At 44.8% G+C, this 21,873-nt stretch overlaps 1 protein-coding gene across 1 annotated transcript in view; it reads left to right on the forward strand.

The window, feature by feature from the left end:
- Positions 1-547: 547 nt before the first annotated feature.
- The window catches only part of YWHAB (tyrosine 3-monooxygenase/tryptophan 5-monooxygenase activation protein beta), a 51,823-nt gene continuing 30,497 nt past the window's right edge, over positions 548-21,873 (forward strand). Inside the window, exons 1-2 of the mRNA XM_077459799.1 lie at positions 548-702; positions 16,927-17,228. Coding sequence (XP_077315925.1) covers positions 16,935-17,228 — 294 coding nt within the window. The 5' untranslated portion in view covers positions 548-702; positions 16,927-16,934. The remainder of the gene's footprint in view (positions 703-16,926; positions 17,229-21,873) is intronic.

The following is a 21,873-nucleotide window of genomic DNA, read 5'->3' on the forward strand; positions in this document are numbered from 1 at the left end:
CTCTGTTAGCTCATCTCCATGTGTATATATAGGGGTGTTCTGTGGTACAAATCTGAGCACACCAAAACTGCATCTGGGTAGAGAAAAATGTGAAACGCACCAGTACGTTAGTCATGTTTATCTCCTGAGCATCCATTTCAACTGCCAGAATAAATGAATAATCTAAGCGGTGAAAAGCAAACGCTTGGCGCACCTGAAAGCGTCTCTAGACGCTGCTTTGGGCGCATTTTTAAAGCGGCTTTTCTCCTGCAAGGCGTTCAGAAGAGCTGCTCGGTGTACATGAGGCCTCCAGGGGCCCTCAGGCGTCATTCCTCGTCACTTTATTTGTAAAGTCCGTTTTTATGTCTTACAATGACGTTTTATTTTACATTCCAGTCAGGCAGTCCTCCATAATGTCACCCTATGAGGTAACCAGGCCGCCCAGACACTCTCCCACCCCCCTCCCTTAGCGCCGCTCCTCTCCACAAGGCGCTTACGTCAACCCGGTCGTCATGGTGACATTGAAGTCACTCCCTGCTCTACACCCCGGGGAGGCAGCCAGTCCCGCTCTGAGGAGGGGGCGTGGCTACCGCGAAGCGGAAGTGGCGGCTGGAACGGAAGTAGAACGGCATTGAATCCGCAGGAGAGGGGACGGGGAGGAAGCTGATCCTGCCGGACTTGTGTGAGCGTGTGGAAGCTGTGTCAGCGGACTGCTATTCTCAGGTAAGGGAGGGAGCGTGGTGGGAAGGGCTGAGGGAATGTCCGAGGGGGGTGACCGCGGCCTGCTGTGTGCCCGGACGGAGCGCTCCGTCATCCTCCACTGACTCGGCCTAATGCTGGACGACTATGTCCGTCTGCTGTGCCCGGGCCTGGGTGTGTGTCATCCCCTGACTGCAGGCCCACCCCCTGTCCTCATACACCTCCCACACATCGGCGCTCGGGGCCTTCACTCCATTTTCTACCCAATTCATCATCTACATCCCCTTCTATGGAGGATCTGCAATGACAGTCATCTATAGACATCCCTGACAGCCTTGTATTAATGGCAGATCTCTACAGGAATAGGGTGCTGGGAGATGCAAACCTCGACTTTTGCTGTGTAAGTCTAGATTGGCCCCACCCCCTTTTTCTGTGAGCTCAGACATCCCCCTCCTTTATCCAAGCTTCTGCCCTGCCCTCTTTTCTGACCAATCATCTGCAGGCTGGACCATCCCCCGACCACAGCGCACACAGGGGCGGGATGATGGCGGCACACCTGCTTCTCTTTAGAGAATTAGCTCATCTTTTGCTAATATCTTAACCCATATTTAGGGTGTGACATGCTACCAATGAGCACCTGATAGCTGGCAGGGGATCCTCTCCCTGCAACCGCTGTCACAATGTGACAATCACAAGGCCACTCCACCCATTTGTAGAGGACCATTAACTACTTGCTGACCACGCTATAGCTGAATGATGGCTACAGTGCGGGCAGCTAGTTCTGGGATACCGTCATGTGGTGTGCCATAATGGCACCCGCTGCGGCTCACGGGTGGCGTGCTCTGTGATTGCAGCATCTGGAGGGCACTGCTGATCACAGCTCTTTACCATGTGATCAGCTGTGTCCAATCGCAGATCTAAACAGAAGCTGGTTGTTGGCACTCCTTTCCTCAGGCTGATAGCATGAGGAGAAGAGTGGATAACCTGCTTCTCAAAAAGGGACATCTACACTGATGATTGGGGCACTGTATATGGCGTCCTTATTATCAGTGCTGGGATTATTACTGCCCCCCAGGGCCGCCAATCAGTGCCCACCAGTGAAGGTGAAAAAAATGACCCTTTTGCAAAATTTTATAAGGTATTATTAAAGAGGAAGTACACCCTGTCAAAAAAAAAAAAAACCCTGCTGGATAAAGGCATAATGAGCTAGTATGCATAGCATGCTAGTTCATTATGAATTACCAGAGATCGAAGTGACCCTTGTTGTTCTAATCTAGGCTTACCTGTAGGTTAAAGTGGTCTGTAAGGTTTTACAGCCACTTTAAAGTTCAGGTTTTTTTTTTTTTTTTTTCACTAAATAAACGAATATAGACCGAAAAGTTAAAAAACAAAAAAAAACAGCGGTGATTAAAGCGGGACTGTACTGCGGAAAAAAATAATAGAAGCCAGCAGCTACAAATACTACAGCTGCTGACTTTTTTAATAAATGGACACTCACCTGTCCCGGGGTCCAGCGATGCCGAGGCCGATCGATCGGCTCTCTGCTGCTGCCGCCACCATTCTAGGTGAGGGAATCAGGAAGTGAAGCGAATCGGCTTCACTTCCCGGTTCCCTACTGCACATGCGCGAGTTGCGCAGCGCAATAGGAATTGTCCGCGCTGTCACTGGGACCCGTGTGTGTCCCAGCAGACCGCGCGGCAGGACAGGAAATGGCATAGACTCCCACGGGAGTCTATGCCCAGAAGTGGGTGTAAATGCCTGTCTTTCACAGGTATCTGCACCCCCCTCCCCCCTGAAAGGTGCCAATTGTGACACCAGAGGGGGGCAGGGTTCCGATCAGTGGAAGTTCCACTTTAGGGTGGAACCCCGCTTTAAATGCCACCAAAAGAAAGCTCTATTTGTGTTTAAAATGATAACAATTTAGTTTGAATACAGTGAGTGACCTCACAATTGTCATTCAAAGTGTGACAGCTGTAAATTTTGGCCTGAGCAGGAATGGGGTAAACGTGCCCTGTATTGAAGTGGTTAATGAACTTCCCTGTGGCTGACGGCTTGTAGTTCTCGTTGAACTGCGGGGGTGCTGGTGGGCGCTCTCATAGTTCATTGCTCTTCCTGCTGTCCAGTACTCCGGATGGGCACAGCTATACTGAGAGTTTCAAGGAGCCGGACATAACACCCGGGTGCAATGCTCTGCAGGCTCCAGAAAAATAATAGTAAATGCACCTTTTTACCTGCAAAATTTGTGCGTTGGGTTTTTAAAAGTTGATCCTTTAAAGCAGGGGTGTTGAACTCCATTTCATCGCAGGCTACATCAGCATTATGGTTGCCCTCAAGGGACTAGTTGTATCTAAGGCTATATACATGTATCTTCTCTTTATATTAAAGTGTAAGTTCACCTTTTACAGAAAATCTAAGGTGAACTTGCACTTGTGTCTAGCGATCACCTGTTCTGACAGATGGTATCGCCGCTTTACCATTCCGGGGATTTGAAATTCCCACGGCTTTCTCTCCTCTTCGCCTGTGGGGACGGGGCAGGCTACGTGGGTTCTGATTGGTCAGCGCTGCCCATGTGATGGCGCCAACCAATTAGAATGCTCCTAAATGTACCTCCTTACGAGGTACATTTAGGAGATTAGGCCAAGGGGTTTTCTAAGCCCTGGACCTGCAAGGCGGCTATACGAGGTTTCCTAGGGGGTGATTGGAGCGCCCCAGGTCAGCGGGACTGGGGGAGGGGGCGGTAAGGAAAGGGTCCACTGTAAGTTCACTTTACAGATTTTTCTGTAAAGGTGTAATTACCCTTTAACCACTTTCAGACCGGACCAATTTGCTGGTCAAAGACCAGACCACTTTTTGCGATTCGGCACTGCGTCGCTTTAACTGACAATTGCGCGGTCGTGCGACGTGGCTCCCAAACAAAATTGACGTCCTTTTTTTCCCACAAATAGAGCTTTCTTTTGGTGGTATTTGATCACCCCTGCGGCTTTTATTTTTTGCGCTATAAACAAAAATAGAGCGACAATTTTGAAAAAAAACGCATTATTTTTTACTTTTTGTTATAATAAATATCCCCCAAAAATATATATAAAAAAAAAAAAAAATTTCCCTCAGTTTAGGCCGATACGTATTCTTCTACATATTTTTGGTAAAAAAAATCGATTATTGATTGGTTTGCGCAAAAGTTATAGCGTTTACAAAATAGGGATAGTTTTATAGCATTTTTATTAATAATTTTTTATTATTTTTTTTTTTACTAGTAATGGCGGCGATCAGCGATTTTTTTATTGTGACTGCGACATTGTGGGGGACCCATCGGACATTTTTGGGACCATTGTCATTTATACAGTAATCACTGCTATATAAATGCAGTGATTCCTGTGTAAATGACACTGGCAGTGAAAGGGTTAACCAGTAGGTGGCAGTGTAGGGGTTAAGTGTTCCTAGGGGAGTGTTACTAACTGTGGGGGGGTTGGGCTTTCATTTAGTGTACACTGATCTCTGCTCCAATCACATGGAGCAGAGATCAGCGTCACTAGTTGCTAGGCAGAATAGACAAATGTTTACACAGCATTTGCTCTATTCGGCCGCTCCGTGAGACGATCGCGGGGATGCCCGCGGCGATCGAGTCCGCGGGTCCCGCGACCGGACTCACGGGGGTCCCGACCAGCGCGGGAGCGCGCTGCCGTCGGCACGCGCTCCCGATGGCAGGGCGGTATCGAATATTGGACGTACCTGTATGCCAATATGCCTGCCCGTGCCATTCTGTCGACGTGCATCGTCGTGCGCTGGTCGGGAAGTGGTTAAAGAATTGGCTCTTCATATGATTATTATTGGTTTTAGTAATAACTGCTTCTTTGGGGTGTTGAAGGAGCGATGTATACACTGCTCCTGCCCATTGAAATGAATGGCCACCGATGCCAAAGCGCTGCTACACGGGCGCATTTAACCCTTTATTTGGCTGATAGCAGTTTTTACCGCAACGTTTTTTGCTCTATAAAAAAGCAGAGGTGAACAAATGCCACCAAAAAATAAATCTCTTTGAGGGAGAAATTACATACTTTTTTTATTTGGGTACAGTGTTGCATGACCGCGCAATTGTCAGTTAAAACAGTGCCACATTGGCCTTGTCACGAAGGGGGTAAATCTTCCGGTGGTTTAAAGCAGGGGGTGTCAAACTCCATTTCATCACAGGCAACATCAGCCTGACGGTTGTATCCAAGACTGTATAAATGTATCTACTCTATATTAAAGAATTGCCTCCTGAGTTTTATTTTATTTGTTTGTTTTTGTTTTTTTTTTATTGGTTTTAGTAATAACTTAAAGCTTCTAGTATGTAAAAAAAATTATCAAAGTCAGCAGCTAACATTTAATATAAGGACACTTGCCTGTCCAGAAATCCTGCAAAGTCGGCACCCCAAGCCGATTGGTCCATGAGTGCAGGGGCCGGCATTGCAAGTAAGGGAATCCGGCATCGAAGCCTTCAGGCTTCACAAGCGGTTTCCTACTGCAAATGCAGGAGTCGTGCTTCACATTCCGAATGATCCTGTTGTCTTCTGGGACACACACAGGTCCCAGAAGGCAGCAGAGGTTAAGGAGGATGGGCCGATGGAAATGATGTACCTCACCGTAGCGAGGTAGGACAGAAGTCCAGCTTATGTGACTTGCGTCAGTCACTCGCACTATATGACATGGATATTCCAGGAGGGGGGCGGACCTAGCAGCGCATCCTCGGGAGGAGTGCCCGTGCCTCCTGATGACATCCCAGAAGAAGATGGCAGCGTCGGTCCTTCTACAGAGAAGGAGATCTCAGAGGGACAACACTAGGGGGGGGGGGGGGGGGGTGGTATCCTTCCTGTGGGGAACAACGCATCAGGTAGGTAAGGGGTGAAAAATAAGGGGCAGGGTAAAGTTCCACTTTAAGCTGTGAAGGGCAGGCGCAGACCGACACAGAGACCTCTCACACTTCTTTAGTAGATGATGCAAGTCCGAAAAGAAGGGTTGCATACCACTGGTGTCGTCCACAAGAAGCTTTATTGGAGACTTCTCAGACAGAACATTGTTCTGCCATGGTGTTCTGTCTGAGCAGTCTCCCATTAAGTTTCTCGTGATACCAGCGGTGTGTGAATTGTATTCTCTTAATTTATAAGCAGATGTCCAGAGCACCCCACCCCCCCTGACATCTGTCGTGAGCCCCCCACCCTCCCTTACATAACAATGCTCCTCCTTATATTGTGCTGCTGGGAACCAGAAAGTGCAGGGTCTGGAGGAGGGCTGGAGTGAGTCTGCCAGAGTCAGCTGAATGCTCAGACCAGGGGAAGCAGAGAAGAGGGGCTGATGCGGCTGCACAAAGGATCTGTAGGAGGAGTTCTGTCCTCGCTGCTGCCTGCTGAGATGGGGGGGGGGGGCCTCAGAGGTTGTGTGGGGAGTTGTACAGTGTTCACCTTTTTCATTTTGTTTCTGAAAAGGTGAACTATTCTTTGAAATATAAGCATGTGCACCGACATCACCAGTATCCCACCTCTGTTGTGCAGGGGGATGGGGTGATCCGGCTTTTGGGTGCTCATCTGGCAGTGCCCACGCAGCCAGTGTAGCAGACTAGGGCTTCAAAATTTCTGCACTTCTCCCTTTTCTCTCTGCAGCATTTCTGGGATGGATCAAAGGGATTATTTGTGTCGGTGCTGACCAGTCAGAATCACTCTGATCTGTCCTGGAAGCCCTGCAGGTTTTCCTTTACTTTGCAGAGCTGCTTTAACTCAATGTCCATTGAATTCTGGACCTCTACACCGGTTGTGTGGACAATGACATCACTACCCACATGGTAAGTACCGCGAGTGCTGGGGGATGAAGCAGGTGTGTTGTGTTCTCATTTAAATTTTTCCTGAAAAGGTGAACTTGCAAACGGTCCATGTTTTCAGGTTTTAATATCCATGACAAGGTATTTTTCAGAGCTATTTTATCTATCTAAGGGAAGTTCCCAAAACATGTCTCGTTGGGGGTACTCGAGGACTGAGGTTGAGAACCACTGTAGTAACTCGGTGAATATGGGGATTCCTGCTCAGCATCAACGCCATTCAGAGAACACCTTGTATTTTTACTCAATTAAGGCAAAGCATTCTGTGATTTGGTGATCTCAGTGGTGATGTCACAATCTCCTCCTCATCCAGTCAGAGAGTGCTTTGAGAAGATTACAAAGTGTTGTGTGAATGGCCCCCCTGTGTTCACTATACGTTAGGGGAGTTGCTCGCCACAGGACCCAGAAAACGGAAATAATGGGAGTAGAAGTTCTGAATACAGTCACTCTCTGCTTCTACAGCCGTCCTATGGGTATGGAATATGTATGCTTATTTTGGCTGTAAACCCCAATCATGAAATTGAGCTGGGCATATATATGCAGTGTTTTATTATCTCTCTCCAAAGCACTATGTCCTGTGGCTTTCTCCTGCTCCGTTCTTCTGTTATTAGCATGATAACTTTTGACAAGTTCTCTGATGTGATTAAACCGGCCTGAAATTTGTGCAAGTCTCTAAGGATGAGCTCCGTCATGTTCGCATACCCCATGTGCAGAGCCCGCCAGGAAGTCGGCGCTGCGCTAATCGTAGGCATTGAGACATTTCCCAATCTCTGCAGCTGCGCATTGTCCCAATGTCTCACTGCCTGCGATTAGCGCAGCTCTGCCCCGACTTCCTGGCAGGCTCTGCACGTGGGATGTGCGAACACGCCGGAGCTCATCCTCTAGCCTCTGCCTATGTGGAGGGGGTGTGTGCTTTTTCTCCACTCGGCTATCTCCGTTTATGGCAAGACTCTCCTCCCCCTGCTGTAACAGGAAGAGAAAAGTCTAACCGGACATGCACTTTCTAAACCATATATAAATCTGAAGACAGAGATGAAACAAATCCTCCTACATAAGTTTTACTTGTATATCTGCTGCGTATCATCTGGGGAGGTTCACGTCATTGGGTAGTCTTTAATTTAATCCCTTTAAAGTGGTTGTAAACGCTCCTGGGTCACTTTTGTCTTTCTGACCTCCGCACCGTTTCTTCACTCGTATGTGCTGTGATTGATGGCTCTGGCCAGTCACAGAGCCGGAGTCTGAGGCCTCCCCAGAAGGAAGGGGACAGTGCTGGCTTCAATTGCAGGTAAGTGCCACATAATGGGCTTGTATGCGATGCATACTAGCCCATTATGCTTTTACTTTGCAGGGGGATAAAAAAAGAGGAAGTAAAACCCATCAGGGTTTACTTCCTCTTTAAGCTGGACAATGTCACTACACAAAATCCATACCTGGAGTTCAACTTTAAAAGAGAAAATTTTAGGAAATTGAGTTTTATTTCCTCTGTGCATCACATTAGGGCTGAAAAAAATGAATCAATTATGAAAATAGTTGTCAGCTGTTTTCATAATCGATTAATCAGTCAGCCGATAAGTTGGCCAGCATACAGAATGCATTATTTGTATACTTATCAGGGAATACAGTGCAGCACACATAGAGCTCAGTACACCATCCATACATGTCAGTAAGTGCCTGAGAACTTGTGCATGTGATGAGCAATGCCTCATGGGACATGTAGTCCTGGGCAGGAAGTGAGTGGTTCTAAAAGCAGAAGGTGTTTTTTTTTTTTTTGTTTTGTTTTTTGCACTCTGAAGACAGGAGGATCTGGAAGTGCCGGTGGGCTACCCCAGAAGGGGAGAATAATGGTTGCTCTGTGCAAAACCATTACACAGAGCAGGTAAGTATAACATTTTTGTTGTGTGTGTGTTTTTTTTTTTTTTTATTACTTTAAAGACTGTGTGCAGAGAAGGTGGAGGTTGATAGACTGGAGGTAATAGAAGGCATTATAATTACATTTTAAAGTAAACTTTTACCAGTTTTGTGCATTATATTTAAGTCTCAGCTTTTAGTACTACTTTTAATATAAAAGCTTTATATCTCCCTTCCCCCCTTCATATAGCTTCATGTCTGACGCCTAGGTAAAATGCCCATATATCCAACTCCTGCTACTAACCTTCTTTGACCTGGTTCACACCTATGCGTTTTTGGTGCTTTTTCAGAAACTCACTACAGTTCATTTAACATGGTTTTGTATAGGACAAGTTCACATCTATGCTTTTCTTCATCTGCTGTGTATTTGGAAAGGGTGAAGGACTTTTTTCCAACGCAGAACTGCTTTATTTGGTTCAATAGACTTCCACGGAGAGGTTGCAGAAAAGCATGTAGTGCATTTTTGCCACGATTTCAATTTTTTAATCTGCCCAACAAATTGGGCAAAAGAATATGCAAAAACGCACAGCAAAACCCACTGTAGAAACGGATCTAAAGCAAACTGCATAGATATGAACCAAGACTTTTGCTGGCCATACACGTATTGATTTTTGGACGACAATATTCATTCGATGAATGAAAGAATGTTGTTTCAAAATTTCACTTTTAACATTCAGTTTTAAAATTAATTTCTGAATGAAAACCACATACATTGTCTGAAAATTCCTTTCACGAGAAGTTTTCTATTCTGCTCCTTCAAATTTTCCTGTCGCTGTGGTTGAAAACTCTCGATTTGACCCCACTAACGATTAGAAAATTGAACAAACGTTCTTAAAATTCACTATTTGTTTTCCTTTTGGAAGGCTGGTTCTCACAGGAGTATTGTAGGTGGATTCGTCCATCCCAGCTCCTTGCTGCAATTGCATTGGGGGCTGGAGACGCCGTTTGCGCCATTTCCGGCGAAACCAGGTCATCGCTGTGCGCCGAGACTTCCAGTTCCGGGTCTCCAGGGGCACAAGGAGGAAGGGGAAAGTACTAGGCTGGGCCTACTATACCGGACTAGCGGCGGGATTCGGAGCAATGGGGGACCATGGAGGCAAATCCACTCCGTCGAATGCAGGCACCAGTCAAACCCAGGTAGGCTGCTGGGCAAGCCCTGTACTGAGGTTTTTTATTTTTATTTATGTGGATAATTGTAAGGCTGGGACTTTGTACCCCATGGTGGTGGATACCTTACTGTCCCAGGTATATGCAGCATGGGTGTTTAGAGGGTAAACATCTTTTGATGCTGAGATCCTCTATTCTTTATTTACAGGCTAAGGAGGCTCCAAGGGAAAACAAGTCAGGCTGCAAAAAGTGCCCTAATTGTGGAAACAAATTATCCTCAGGCTCTAACAAAGCTCTATGCAGACTGTATTGCAGGCTTACTAAAATCGGAGGCAGACTCTCCCTTGGCTAAATTCCTTAGCTCCTTTAAAGATGAAATGGCGTCGCCCTTTAAATCTCTCAGGGAGTCAATCGCAGATGTAAATACGTCTGCTTCCACCAGTAGAGCAGCTGCAATTCCCTCTTCACCAGGCCTTACAACACCCTTCTTCGGGATGCCCCATATAACGCCGTGTTAGTTAGCCCTGAATCCTCTGATACAGATTCAGACCAGGATGAGGATTAGGCTGTAGTTAAAGCCGAAAAATACAAACTGTCTCTTGAGGAAGTAGATGAGCTGTTGAGCGCTATTTATGATACACTGGAAATTGATGAGGAAGAAGTTCAATTGTCCAGACATGACAAAGATGTATGGGGCCCTTGGGGGGAAAAAAGAAGGCAAAAGAATTCCCTATACATAACGTGCTTTCTGACCTTGTCCGTAAGGAGTGGGCCAAGCCGGATAAGAGTTTTCTTTCCAAATTCTCTTAGAAGATTTCCCTTTTGATGAGAGCCCAGAGGCGGTCTGGAATAAAAATCCAAAACTAGACATCCCTCTGTCCAAAGTGGCGAAAAAAATCTGACCTTGCTTTCGAGGATATGGGTAATTTAAAGGACCCAATGGACAGGAGAACAGACGTAGTCTTAAAAGGGACCTGGGATGCTTCTATGGCAGGCCTGAAGCCAGCACTAGCCACTTGTGTAGCTAGAAATCTGTAATTCTGTTTTTTACAAGAACACCTAAAGGCAGGCACTCCTAGAGGGGAGCTCTTAAAAACCTCCCTATGCTTTTCCAGGCGACAAGTTTCATTTCTGACCTATTTACTGATTCTGTAAAATTTACGCCTAAGACTGCAGCGCTTTCTGTCGCAACCAGGTGGTCAGTCTGGATGAAAACTTGGGGGGAGACACGGTGTCCAAAACACGCCTGTGCAGTGTCCCTTTTACAGGAGACTTGGTCTTCAGCCCTGAATTAGATACCGCCTTAGAACGGCGGGTAAGAAGAAAAACTTTTCCCACTAAAAAAGAAAAACTTTCAGAGGAAGTTTTTTTTTCATCCTTCAAAAGAACCCGCAAAAACAGAGGACTTTAAACCCAAAAAGCACTGGACAGGGCAAAAAGGAAAGGAAAAGGGGGTATGCTTTTTAACTGCCCAGTCAGAACCCTAAACACAAGTAACATCAGGATCCCTGTGGGAGGAAGATTAAAGAATTTTCTTCCCGCAGTGGGAAAAGAACCTTAAACGAGTTTGTTTTGAACATAATAAAGAGGTTATGCTCTGGAATTTCACAGCCATCCACCCTCAAAATTTTCTAGTGACAGCTTCCAAGACACTCAGAAAAGGCCAGGGCCTTACCATTACTAATATGGGAGATAGTAGATCAAGAGGTATTGACACCAGTCCCTATTCAGGAACAGGACGGTGAAAAAACGTCGTAGTTCAGATTAACCATGAACCTCCTACCCCCTGAACCTCTCCATCCGATACAAAAGATTTCGGATGGAGTCAATTTACTAAATACGGAATCTTCTCCAAAATGGCTACCCTGGATTTAAGGGCTGCCTATCTGCATATCTCAATAAGGAAGGAATGCCAGACATTTCTTGGTTCAGATAGACACCGAAATGTATCACTTCAGTGCAGAGCACTTGCCTTCGGACTGTCATCCTCCCTGGGAATTTTTACCAAGGTTCTCAGGGAGGCACTAGTTCTGTTAAAACTTCAGTCTCGATCATCCCGTATCTAGACGACTTGCTCCTCGTGTCCCACTTGGAGAAACAACTTTGTCAGGACTTGGAGTTAACAGAATTCAGCCTCAAGTCAATTTGGGTGGATAATCAGTTGGGAAAAGTCCAAAACAACCCCAACACAGAATCTTCTGTATTTGGGCTACAAGATCCTGTGCGTAGATCAAAGGATAGTCTTGCTGGAAAGAAAAGATATTGAATCTGAAGCAGAGGATGTCCTTTCTTCAAACCAGCTCCAAATGTACAGTGAGAGAGGTGATGTCAGTATTAGGACTTATGACGGCAGCATTTCCGGCTGTACAATGGGCCAGGTTCCACGAAAGAGACCTTCAGAGTTTTGTGTTGGAACAGTTAAAAGACAAGGATCTGGAAGACTATGTATCGATCCCCACCAAGGTAAAACTTTCCCTCTGGTGGTGGAAGGACACAGAAAAATTAAACAAAGGGGTACTCTGGGTCTTGCCTATCACCTCCACACTGAGTATGGATGCGAGAGGTTGGGGAGCCCATCTCAACTCGGGCTGGGCTCATGGCAGGTGGCTGCCAGAGGAGAAACAATTCTCTTCTAATTGGAACTAACTGTTATCCTCAGAGCCCTACTAGCGTTTCAGGACAATACAAGGTCAACATCTACAAATCCACTCAGAAAATATGATGGCAGTAGCCTATATAAACCAGCAAGGAGGCACCAGAAGACCTCGGCTAATGTTGGTGGCAAAGCACATATTTCAGTGGGCCGAATCCAATCTAGAATCCATCTCTGCAATACACCTGAAAGGGGAGCAGAACAACACTCCAGACTTGAGTCAACAGCTAGTTTTGAATCAAGGGTGGTCTCTGCACCCGGAAGTTTTCGACCACACGGCAGCTTACTGGGGGAAACCAAAAGTGGACCTATTTGCAAACAAAAAGAATGCAAAAGTTCCCAGTTTTTGATCGCTATGCCAAAGAGATCAACCCTTGGCGGTAGATGCTTAACAGACTTTCTGAGACTTCAACTTGGCCTATGCATTCCCACTGCTTCACCTCATCTTGAGGGTTCTAGTGAAGTTTATAGTGGAAGAAACGTGTTTAATCCTAGTATCACCATTTTGGCCCAAGAGGCCATGGTTCACAACTTTACTACAGTTAACAGACCAGCCTCCTCTGAGGCTTCCCTACAGACAAGATCTGCTGTCAAGCAGGCTAGAAGTAGACGCGGTGGCCCGGCAAGAACCGAAGAGCGGGACAAGACCCCCGAAGTTGGAAGAAGAGGGCAGCGGTGAAGAAGAAAGCCAGGCTCCTCCGCTAGCAGAAGATAGCAGAGGAGTCCGGCGAGAAGACCTCCCGAAGACGGAAGAAGACCACCGGAGCTGTGCAATAAACTATTTTACCCCGTGTGTTTGTGTGTTTTTTTTTTTTTTTGTTTTTTTTCCCACAGGTGAATGGGTAGGGGTTCATTGTACCCCATACTCATTCACATAGGGTGGGGGCTTATTAAAGGGGCTCACAGATTCCGATAAGCCCCCCCACCCGCAGACCCCGACAACCAACGGCCAGGGTTGTTGGGAAGAGGCCCTTGTCCTCATCAAGATGGGGACAAGGTGCTTTGGGGTGGGGGGCGCGGCCCGGTACGGCTCAGGAGGGGGGGGTGCTCGCTCGTCCCCACCCCCTTTCCTGGCCGGCCGGGTAGTGTGCTCGGATAAGGGTCTGGTATGGATCTGGGGGGGACCCCCACGTCGGGTTTTTTTTCGGCGTAGGGGGTTCCCCTTAGAATCCATACCAGACCTAAGGGCCTGGTATGCTCTCGGAGGGGGGAACCCTCTTGAATCCCCCTTGAGAGCTCAGTCTCTGGCCACGGCAAAAGTCGCCTGGCCTGGGGCGACTTAAAGTCGTGTTGAAGTCGTGTCCAAGTTTCCTCCAAAAGTCGTGTTGAAAGTCGTGTTGCCCCTGTGTGAACCGACCCTTAGCCTTTGGTTGCTTTGTACAGCAGCCATAGCTAACCAGAAACACCTGGCCAAACCCACCGTGGAAATATGCTGATCTGAGTAAAATTGATAGGCCATTTATTGAAGGCAAAGCAAGTGATGTTGACCGCAAATATGTCAAGAGGGTGTATAGTGGATAAATGGTGTTTTATGGTGGAAAATAAAAGTGAAGTTTTAGTATAGGGTGGGGAATATAAACGTGTAAATTTCTCTTTGCATAGCCAGTCGCAACCAATTCCCGCTGATGCGTTTTGTACTAGGCCCAGTGCTTCCTCAAATTTAAGCTCTTGTTCCTGCCAGCTGTTTAAATAAAGAGTGAAAATGTTGTACCTGGGTGTGCGGTCTTCCTGTAGCTAGTAAAACAGTTTACCTCGGTGGAGACAAGTCGAGCCAGCATGTCACTATGGCATGTGGAGTCTAATCTCTTCTGGAGCAGCATGTTGAAAGCTCAGCATATGTATGTTCTCACCTTCATGGTCTGATCACATTAGCCAGTTTTGTGATAGCTGAATGCCAGGAAAACCACTAATGATGTAGTTAAAAATCCTGTATGTGTATCTATCTGTATAGGATAGTAGGGTTTACAGTAGTTCCAGTTTGAAGTGGTTCTAAAGTCAAAAGGTTTTTATTTTATTTTTTTACCTTAATGCAGGGCTCGACAAACCCCAGACGTCAGGTCCCAATGCTCCCCACACCCCACGTGCCTCCCCACACCTCCTCTCCTAGTTGTGAAAGTGACAAGTGATGCATGTCTCATTAACCACTTCCATACCGTAGTACATCATAGAACGTCCTGAGCTTTGAGTGTGGATATCTGAATGATAGCTGCAGGCATCATTCAGATGTCGTTTTTTTTTTTCCTCCCAGGATTCCCTGCAACGTAAGAACAACTGTAGTGGCTGTTTAACCGATTGATTTGTCTTTACATGCGGCGGGAGTGGGACGTCACCATAGAGAATTTCGCAGACCAGATGGTCACAGGCAGCGTCTATGACATTATGATGTCACGTGCGGCTCAGCAGTTGTAAACACTGCCGTGTATTCGACTGGAAAGCCGTGGCCATTGTGTGTGGGGTGTTTTTTGAATTAAAAATAAAATAAATTATGTTTTGGGGGTGGCAAGTAATTTTCTAGAAAAAAAAAATTATGGCTTTTTACATGTTGAGTGCCAGAATTGGCCCATTATGGAATGGTTAAAGAGAACCTGTCGCCAACAAAAATCATCACGTGTCTGTGTTGTGGAAAAAAAAATATATATATATATATATAATTATATTTTTTATTTACACCCAAGCACACACAAATCCCCCACTTGTTGCACGAGTAAAAATACGAAATGCATATTGGGTATCGTTATGCATGCCACAGAGGAAAACTCACCTATTGGTTTCTTCAAGGATGCACACAATGTTAACGTGATTCTAAAAGCTCAAGGTTTCCCTTCATGCAACATGTTTTTCCTTTTTTGCAACTTAATTGTATGGTATTATAATTCCAAGTACCAGGTCACTAGTACATGTGAAAAACAGCTCATTAAGGCTAGATTTTTTATATATATTATTTATATTTTCATTTTTCCTGTATAGGGAGATATAGATCTATTTTATATAACATTGCCGGTTCCTAAAATGCGTTTGTACTCATCTGTGTAAACAACTTATCGGGCCTTCCATACACTTTTTTGGGTTTTACTGCTACATGTAATGTGAAGCCTAAAAGGGCCTATTGAATGCATCTCATCTGCTCATTAACTGCATGCATGTCAACTGAGAAAATCCTCTGTCATTACAGCTAATTGCTTTTGAATCTTGCTGTATAAATCTATGGGCCACAATGATCTTGTTGGTTCTCTATAAAATTAGAAACATTCTTGGAGCCAAAGCAAATTATTCACGCTTTTCTCTTTAGTGCGTTAAATTAGTACCGTAGTTAAACCCTCCGTGTTTTTTTTTATTTATTTTTTTATTTTAACACACTGAGCACAAAATAAAACTTTTCCCAGTAAACAGTTTATTTCATACCCCAGCACTTAGTTGACTACTGCTCTCAGTTCTGCTTTCCTGATTTAATGGTGGACAGTGCAGTCTGGAGCCAGTCTGTTAACTTTTGAGAAGGTTGTGGGGGAGGGGAGTGCTTAGCCTTGCAATCCTAGGCCATGGAGCTGTGTGTTTCTGTTGATGCACACAGTGTAGAGCGATTCAACTCTAGTCCCTGCATGCAGGTGTGGCTTCATAGAAAACTACAAACAATTTGAGCCACCCTGAAACTAGACTCCTGGGGCAGTGGTCATGGCACTAGCTTAAACGAACATAGGCAAGGATAGAGGGCCCCATTCACACCTCAGTGTTTTCTACCTTTTTTAAAGTGGTTGTAAAGGCACAAGGTTTTTCATCTTCATGCAAGGATGACCACCTCCCTGGTTATCCATGCTGCTCTCATCCTAAACACATTTCCATTCAAAACCGAGTGTAGCAGAAATGCACATTCCCGCTAGCCTTTTTTTTTTTTTTTCTTGTGTGCCCCCACGGAGAGCCGCTTTCCATTGGGGCACCCATGTGGGCGCTCTCCTGTTGAGACACAGCAGGACTGGTAGCTGCTGACTTTTTAAATGGGTGGAGCTCTGCTTTAATGGGTTAACTCCATGTAACTATGCACACAAGTTCAGGGCTTAACTAGTAATATTTTCAATATACCAGTTTTGGGTGGACTGGCCATTTAAAGTGATCGTAAAGCTTTATTTTTTATTAAAATAACAAATGTCATACTTGCCTACTCTGTGCAAGCAGCCCCAGTTCCCTTGTGATGTTCCCTGCTGGTGCTCCTGGCTCCTGTTCTTCCCTGAGTGCCCCATAGAAAGCCACTTTTAATGAGGGCACTCATGCAGGCTCTTTGAGCCACCCTGTCTGCATCTATTGACACAGCCCCGCCCCACACTGCCTCATCACCAAATTTGATTTCCATTGGCTCCCGCTGCCATCAATCTTCCCTGTGAGGAGGGAGAGAACTGCTGCTCTTATGCACAGCCAGCCCTGGGTCGAAATCGGCTCAGGCAAGTTTAAGGGGGCTTCCACTGACTGCATCAAATGCTCACACCCATTTAGGCTACAGCTGTAACATTTGTGGTTTCTGAAAGATGTTCCTCCTGCCCTGAAGGAGTTGAAGATCTCATTCTTCGAGGTAGCTGCTCATAAAATTTAGAGTAAATTGCCCTATTGACTTTAAAATAGGACAGGGATAATCTGATACCTTTTTTTTATTTTTACTGTATTTAATATTGTGTCTGAAACCATACTGCTTTCCTTCCTAATCTACACTACCCATCTGTAAAATGTTTTTGGTTTTTCTAAACAGAAATCATCATGGACAAAAGTGACCTGGTACAAAAAGCCAAGCTTGCTGAACAGGCTGAGCGCTACGATGATATGGCTGCTGCCATGAAAGCCGTGACCGAGCAGGGCGGCGAGCTCTCCAATGAAGAGAGGAACCTGCTGTCCGTTGCCTACAAAAATGTTGTAGGTGCCCGTCGCTCCTCCTGGCGTGTGATCTCCAGCATCGAACAGAAGACTGAAGGCAATGAGAAGAAGCAACAGATGGCTAAAGAATACAGGGAAAAGATCGAAGCGGAGCTTACTGAAATCTGCACTGATGTTCTTGTAAGTTAGGAATTCTAAATGCAATATTCTCCACGCGCACATTCCTGAAAAAATGGCTGTAGTAATACTGAGTGCTGTAATGACCACCAGCTGGAAACCGTAGGTAAATCGGTGAAGGGTTCATCAAAAGTGTCCAAAGCTTTATTAACATGGTCACGCGGTACACATACAGCCAAATGTGTACAGTGACCATGTGAATAAAGCTTTGGACCCTTTTGAGGAATCCTTGGTGTGCTGATGACATTTCATCACTTGCTGTAAATTAGGAAGACTTCATGGGATTATCAAGTTTAGTTTTACTTTTTGGGGATCTGGGATGGTCCTGATGAATCTGCAGATCACAGAAGAGACAAGCAATGTCTGTTTTATGATTAAAAATATACCTGCCTGCTTGCAATCTTCAGCAAAATGTAAACTGAGCTGCACATGTGCAGCTCAGTTTACATTGCCAGCATTGATCCCTGTGCAGTGGGATGACTGATTCCTGCACAAAAGTTGCATCAATGGAGATTCCTGAAGACCGGCACCGGATGCCAACACCAGCAAGGGACCTGGACCCTTAGGGGAAGAGGTTGGTTTACTTTAGCTGCTACAGCTTTTACATTTTAAAACAAAATCTCAGTTTTTAAAGTGAAATTTTGGTGACAGGGGTCGGATTGGGATAAGGCGTTAACCCATTTCCATCGTTCCTCGTTTTCGCATCCTCAAAATGTGAAGGACAGGGTGTCCTGCAAGAGAATCTTGCCCAAAGATATCAGTTTGGGGTGCTGTGGAATGGCTGGAAGAGAAGATGTGTTGAAGATGCAAAGCGAGGAGTGATGGGTGTGGGGGAGCAGAAATTTTAGGTTGCAGGGCAGCATACAGGAAAGGCAACTAAAAACACACAATCCATATTGATGAAATAGAGCAGGGATATGCAATTAGTGGACCTCCAGCAGAACTACAAGTACCATGACACAGAGCAAGACTCTGACAGCCACAAGCATGACACCCAGAGGCAGAAGCATGATGGGACTTGTAGTTTTGCAACAGCTGGAGGTCTAATTGCATATCCCTGCAATATAGCATAGCAATAAAGATGATTGGGTTGGTGGTGAAGGATTTGTAAGCAATGGCAGCAGATATGTTAAAATATTTATCTATAGAAGGAGGTGTTCGTATTTAGATTACTACAGACATGCCTCTTAGTTGTCAGCATACAGTTTGGCATGGAAGAGGTTAATCTGTGCATATTTGTGGTTGCCATGGATATACTTGTTCTCTGAATCTTTTAATAGATCTTCATCTGCTATTGGTTGTGCATGACATATGATAAAACTTGTGCTAATACACAGTCGTGTGAATCTCCTCCTCAAAGAATGAAAAAAAAAAAATATATATATATAATTTTTTTTTTTTTATAAATGTATTTTCTCTATCTCTCTCTCCTATATATATAATTTTTTTTTTTTTTTTTTTTTTTTTTTTTCATCCACTCTTTATTTACAGTGTGTAATATCAAGCTGGGGATCTAAAGACGTTCTTTAGTTATTTTGGGTGGTAATTTGTCCACAATCAGTGTGCAGCTTTAGGCATCACACATTGAGCCAAAGAACTGCTAATGACATTGAGAATATGGTGAAGCCAAAGAGATTTTGTTTTTGGGGCTCTGATGGGAGCTGAGATCCCGTGACACCCATAGCAGATTTGCAAGTTTTCATCAGCTTTTGTTTAACCACTTGAGCTCCGGAAGATTAACCCCCTTCGTGACCAGGCCCTCTTTTGCTATGCGACACTGCGCTACTTTGACAATTGCGCAGTCATGCAACCTGTACAAACAAAAAAAAAAAATCTTTTGATATTTGGTCACCACTGGGTTTTTTTTTTTTTTGTTCTATAAATGGGAAAAAAAAATTTTTTACTTTCTGCTATAAAACATGTCCCCTAAAATAAGAAAAATCAAATCTCTTAATGTTGACCGAAATGTAGTAGTACCCCGAAGTGAAAATTTTGGACCAAACCCGAACATTTAGGATGCATTTGACCAAAAACTGAAATGGACAGTTTAAATAAAAATAAACATGAAATCATCAAGAAATAAACAGGGTGCACCAGCCTAGTGCATTATCCTCCAATATAAGAAATAAAAGAATGATACAAGCGTGCGTGTGACTATAGCATATCAAATATTAAGCAGCTTTACATCCATGGTATCACAAAACGGATGAAACGTCCCACAGTAAGACTGGCTGACTCATATCAAGGCATTGCCTTTTCCTCAGACAACTGAGCAGTGTCTTTTGCTTATATAGCCAGGAATGCTATAGCAAGGGTGTGGTCAAATGCTTTCCACACCCCAATGGGTGTGGACCCAGTTCAGAGATATAGATAGAGATGTGTGTGTGTGTGACAATATATATTATGTTTGCGGGTTCTAAGTAATTTCCTAGCAAAAAAAATAAATACAATTTTATCTTGAAACCAACAAATGTCAGAAAAAGGTTTAGTGGTTAATCTTTTTTCACTTAAACACAGTCTATTCCATTGACAAATTGTTACAATGTTTGTTTATACTTAAGTTCAGCTGATAAAGAATGTTTTGATTCTTGGCAGACTGCCCAGTTTTTCTCTTCCTTTCTTTTGAAGGCTGTGGCTTCAGAAGAGCAGAGAGAAATCTTTGCATAGAAAGAATTTTGAAACACTTTAGTCAAGATCACGATAACGATTCTTGACGATTAATTGTGCAGCTCTAGTCCATTAGGTAGTATGAACATTTCTGTTTATTAATATGCTGTAACATAAATGGTAGGAGGTGGGTAACCTACAGCACAGCGTTCCCAGTAAAATATAAAATGTACTGCACAGCAGCAAACCCTGCCATATATTTGTATAGCACGGTTCATGGGGAGACGCCACTGTGCATCTCATTACACTTGGCGCATTTTCCCTTCACATGTCATACCCACCTCTTTGCTCCCAGCAGTGGTATACCAGGCTGTCAGATCTTTGCGCCATTAGACTTAATTTTTCTTGGACTTCTCTGACAACTGAAGTTCTTCATCTTTCCTGCATGCTGCTTCTCTTCTAATGCTGACCCGGTTGGTGCTAAAGTCTATAAAATGAACAGGGTGGGGTTGGGGCTACCACTTTCTCACTACTTGGGGGTTTCGCCTTCATATAATTGTAGTACAGTATATGTAAAGGGTTTGCAATTTTATTTTAGGTTGTATGTGTCCCAGATACTTTATCAGACAGCATAGCCAGGTGCTTGTTCCCCTGAGACCTCTCTGCGGACTACTGCAGCAGTTGTAATTCCAGCCTGGTGTAGAACCCACCCAAGTCTATAATGGGACATTGAAGAAACAGCAGAACATTGAGGTAATGTGCTGACCTGTCCTCTGTTATCTCAGAGGCCTGATTTGTGTCTAGCGCCGGCCTTTCCTTTTTTAGTGTAAATGCAGAAGGATTGTTTTAAGACAAACTCAGGCACTTGTAGGCAGCATAATGGCTAAGTGGTTAGCGCTTCTGCCTAGTACTATGGTTTTTGATTTGAATCCCAACTATGGCGCTACCTGCCTGGAGTTTGCATGTGTTCCCTTTCCCAGATTCCTCTGGGTTTCGGTGCCTAATTTTGACTGGTATGTGCTTTTAAAAAATCCTATTATACACTAGTATATTAACCCCTTCGTTTCCTAAGGGTAAAACAAATCTTAATGCCTATGCACAATTTTGCAACTTTGACATATGTTTGTAAAACTGTACATATTTGTACAACTAATTTGTGCATCCAGGTGTATATCATAGGGTGTATTTTTTTTTTTTTTTTTTTCAGGGCTCTCATTTGGTAGTAAAGGGTTATAGATATCTCCTGAAATCTTTCCCAAACTATATACTGACCTTGACCTTTGACCCAAACACTAACCTAGATCAATAACCCCCCGTGAAAGAGAAAGTTGCATTGTATACTTTAAGAGAGAAACGCGGGAAGTGCTTCACAGTGATTGGGTGTTGCGGTGAGACCCCAGTTTCTGTGCTGCGAGCACGCTGTGCGGCACTCTCCCATGGGAACAAAGGTCAGGGCACTGGGGCCGCATATTTGTTACGTTGGCGGAAAGGGGAAGGAGTCTTTAAATGGGCTTACATTTATTTGTGTGTGGGGTGTTTTTGCAAGCAAAAAAAAAAAATTTACTTTTTTTAAGTGAGCTCTCCCTTAATTATTGCTTTTTATTTTCAAGCCACAAGGTTGTATTTAAGGAGCTGTTCAATCACTAGCTTAACCACTTCCCCCTATTTCAAAATGACGGTAATGACGCCCAGCAGTATAAGCCGCGATCAGTGATGCGGTATGTCAGTCTGACACACCGTATCGCAGATCTTGGAAATTGGCCTCTGGTGGCTTTTTACCACGTGATCAGCAATGTCCAATCATGGCTGGTTACAATAATAAACAGGAATAGCCCTTTTATTGGCTATTCCTCACTCACGTCTGACAGAAGCAAGTAGAGAAGAGCCAATCGGCTGCTCTCCTCCTGACCGGGGGGTGGGGGTCGGGTCTGTGCTGATTATCAGCGCTGCCCGCCCAAAACCGCCAGGGATGGCCACCACGTGGGAAAATCAGGTATGCCACAGGCATCTGCCAATCAGTGCCCATTAACATGCTTGGCAG

This window comes from Lithobates pipiens, unplaced genomic scaffold (genome assembly GCF_037356315.1).
Source record: "Lithobates pipiens isolate NorthernLeopardFrog02 unplaced genomic scaffold, aLitPip1_a1.2 Scaffold_28, whole genome shotgun sequence".
Taxonomy (NCBI): domain Eukaryota; kingdom Metazoa; phylum Chordata; class Amphibia; order Anura; family Ranidae; genus Lithobates; species Lithobates pipiens.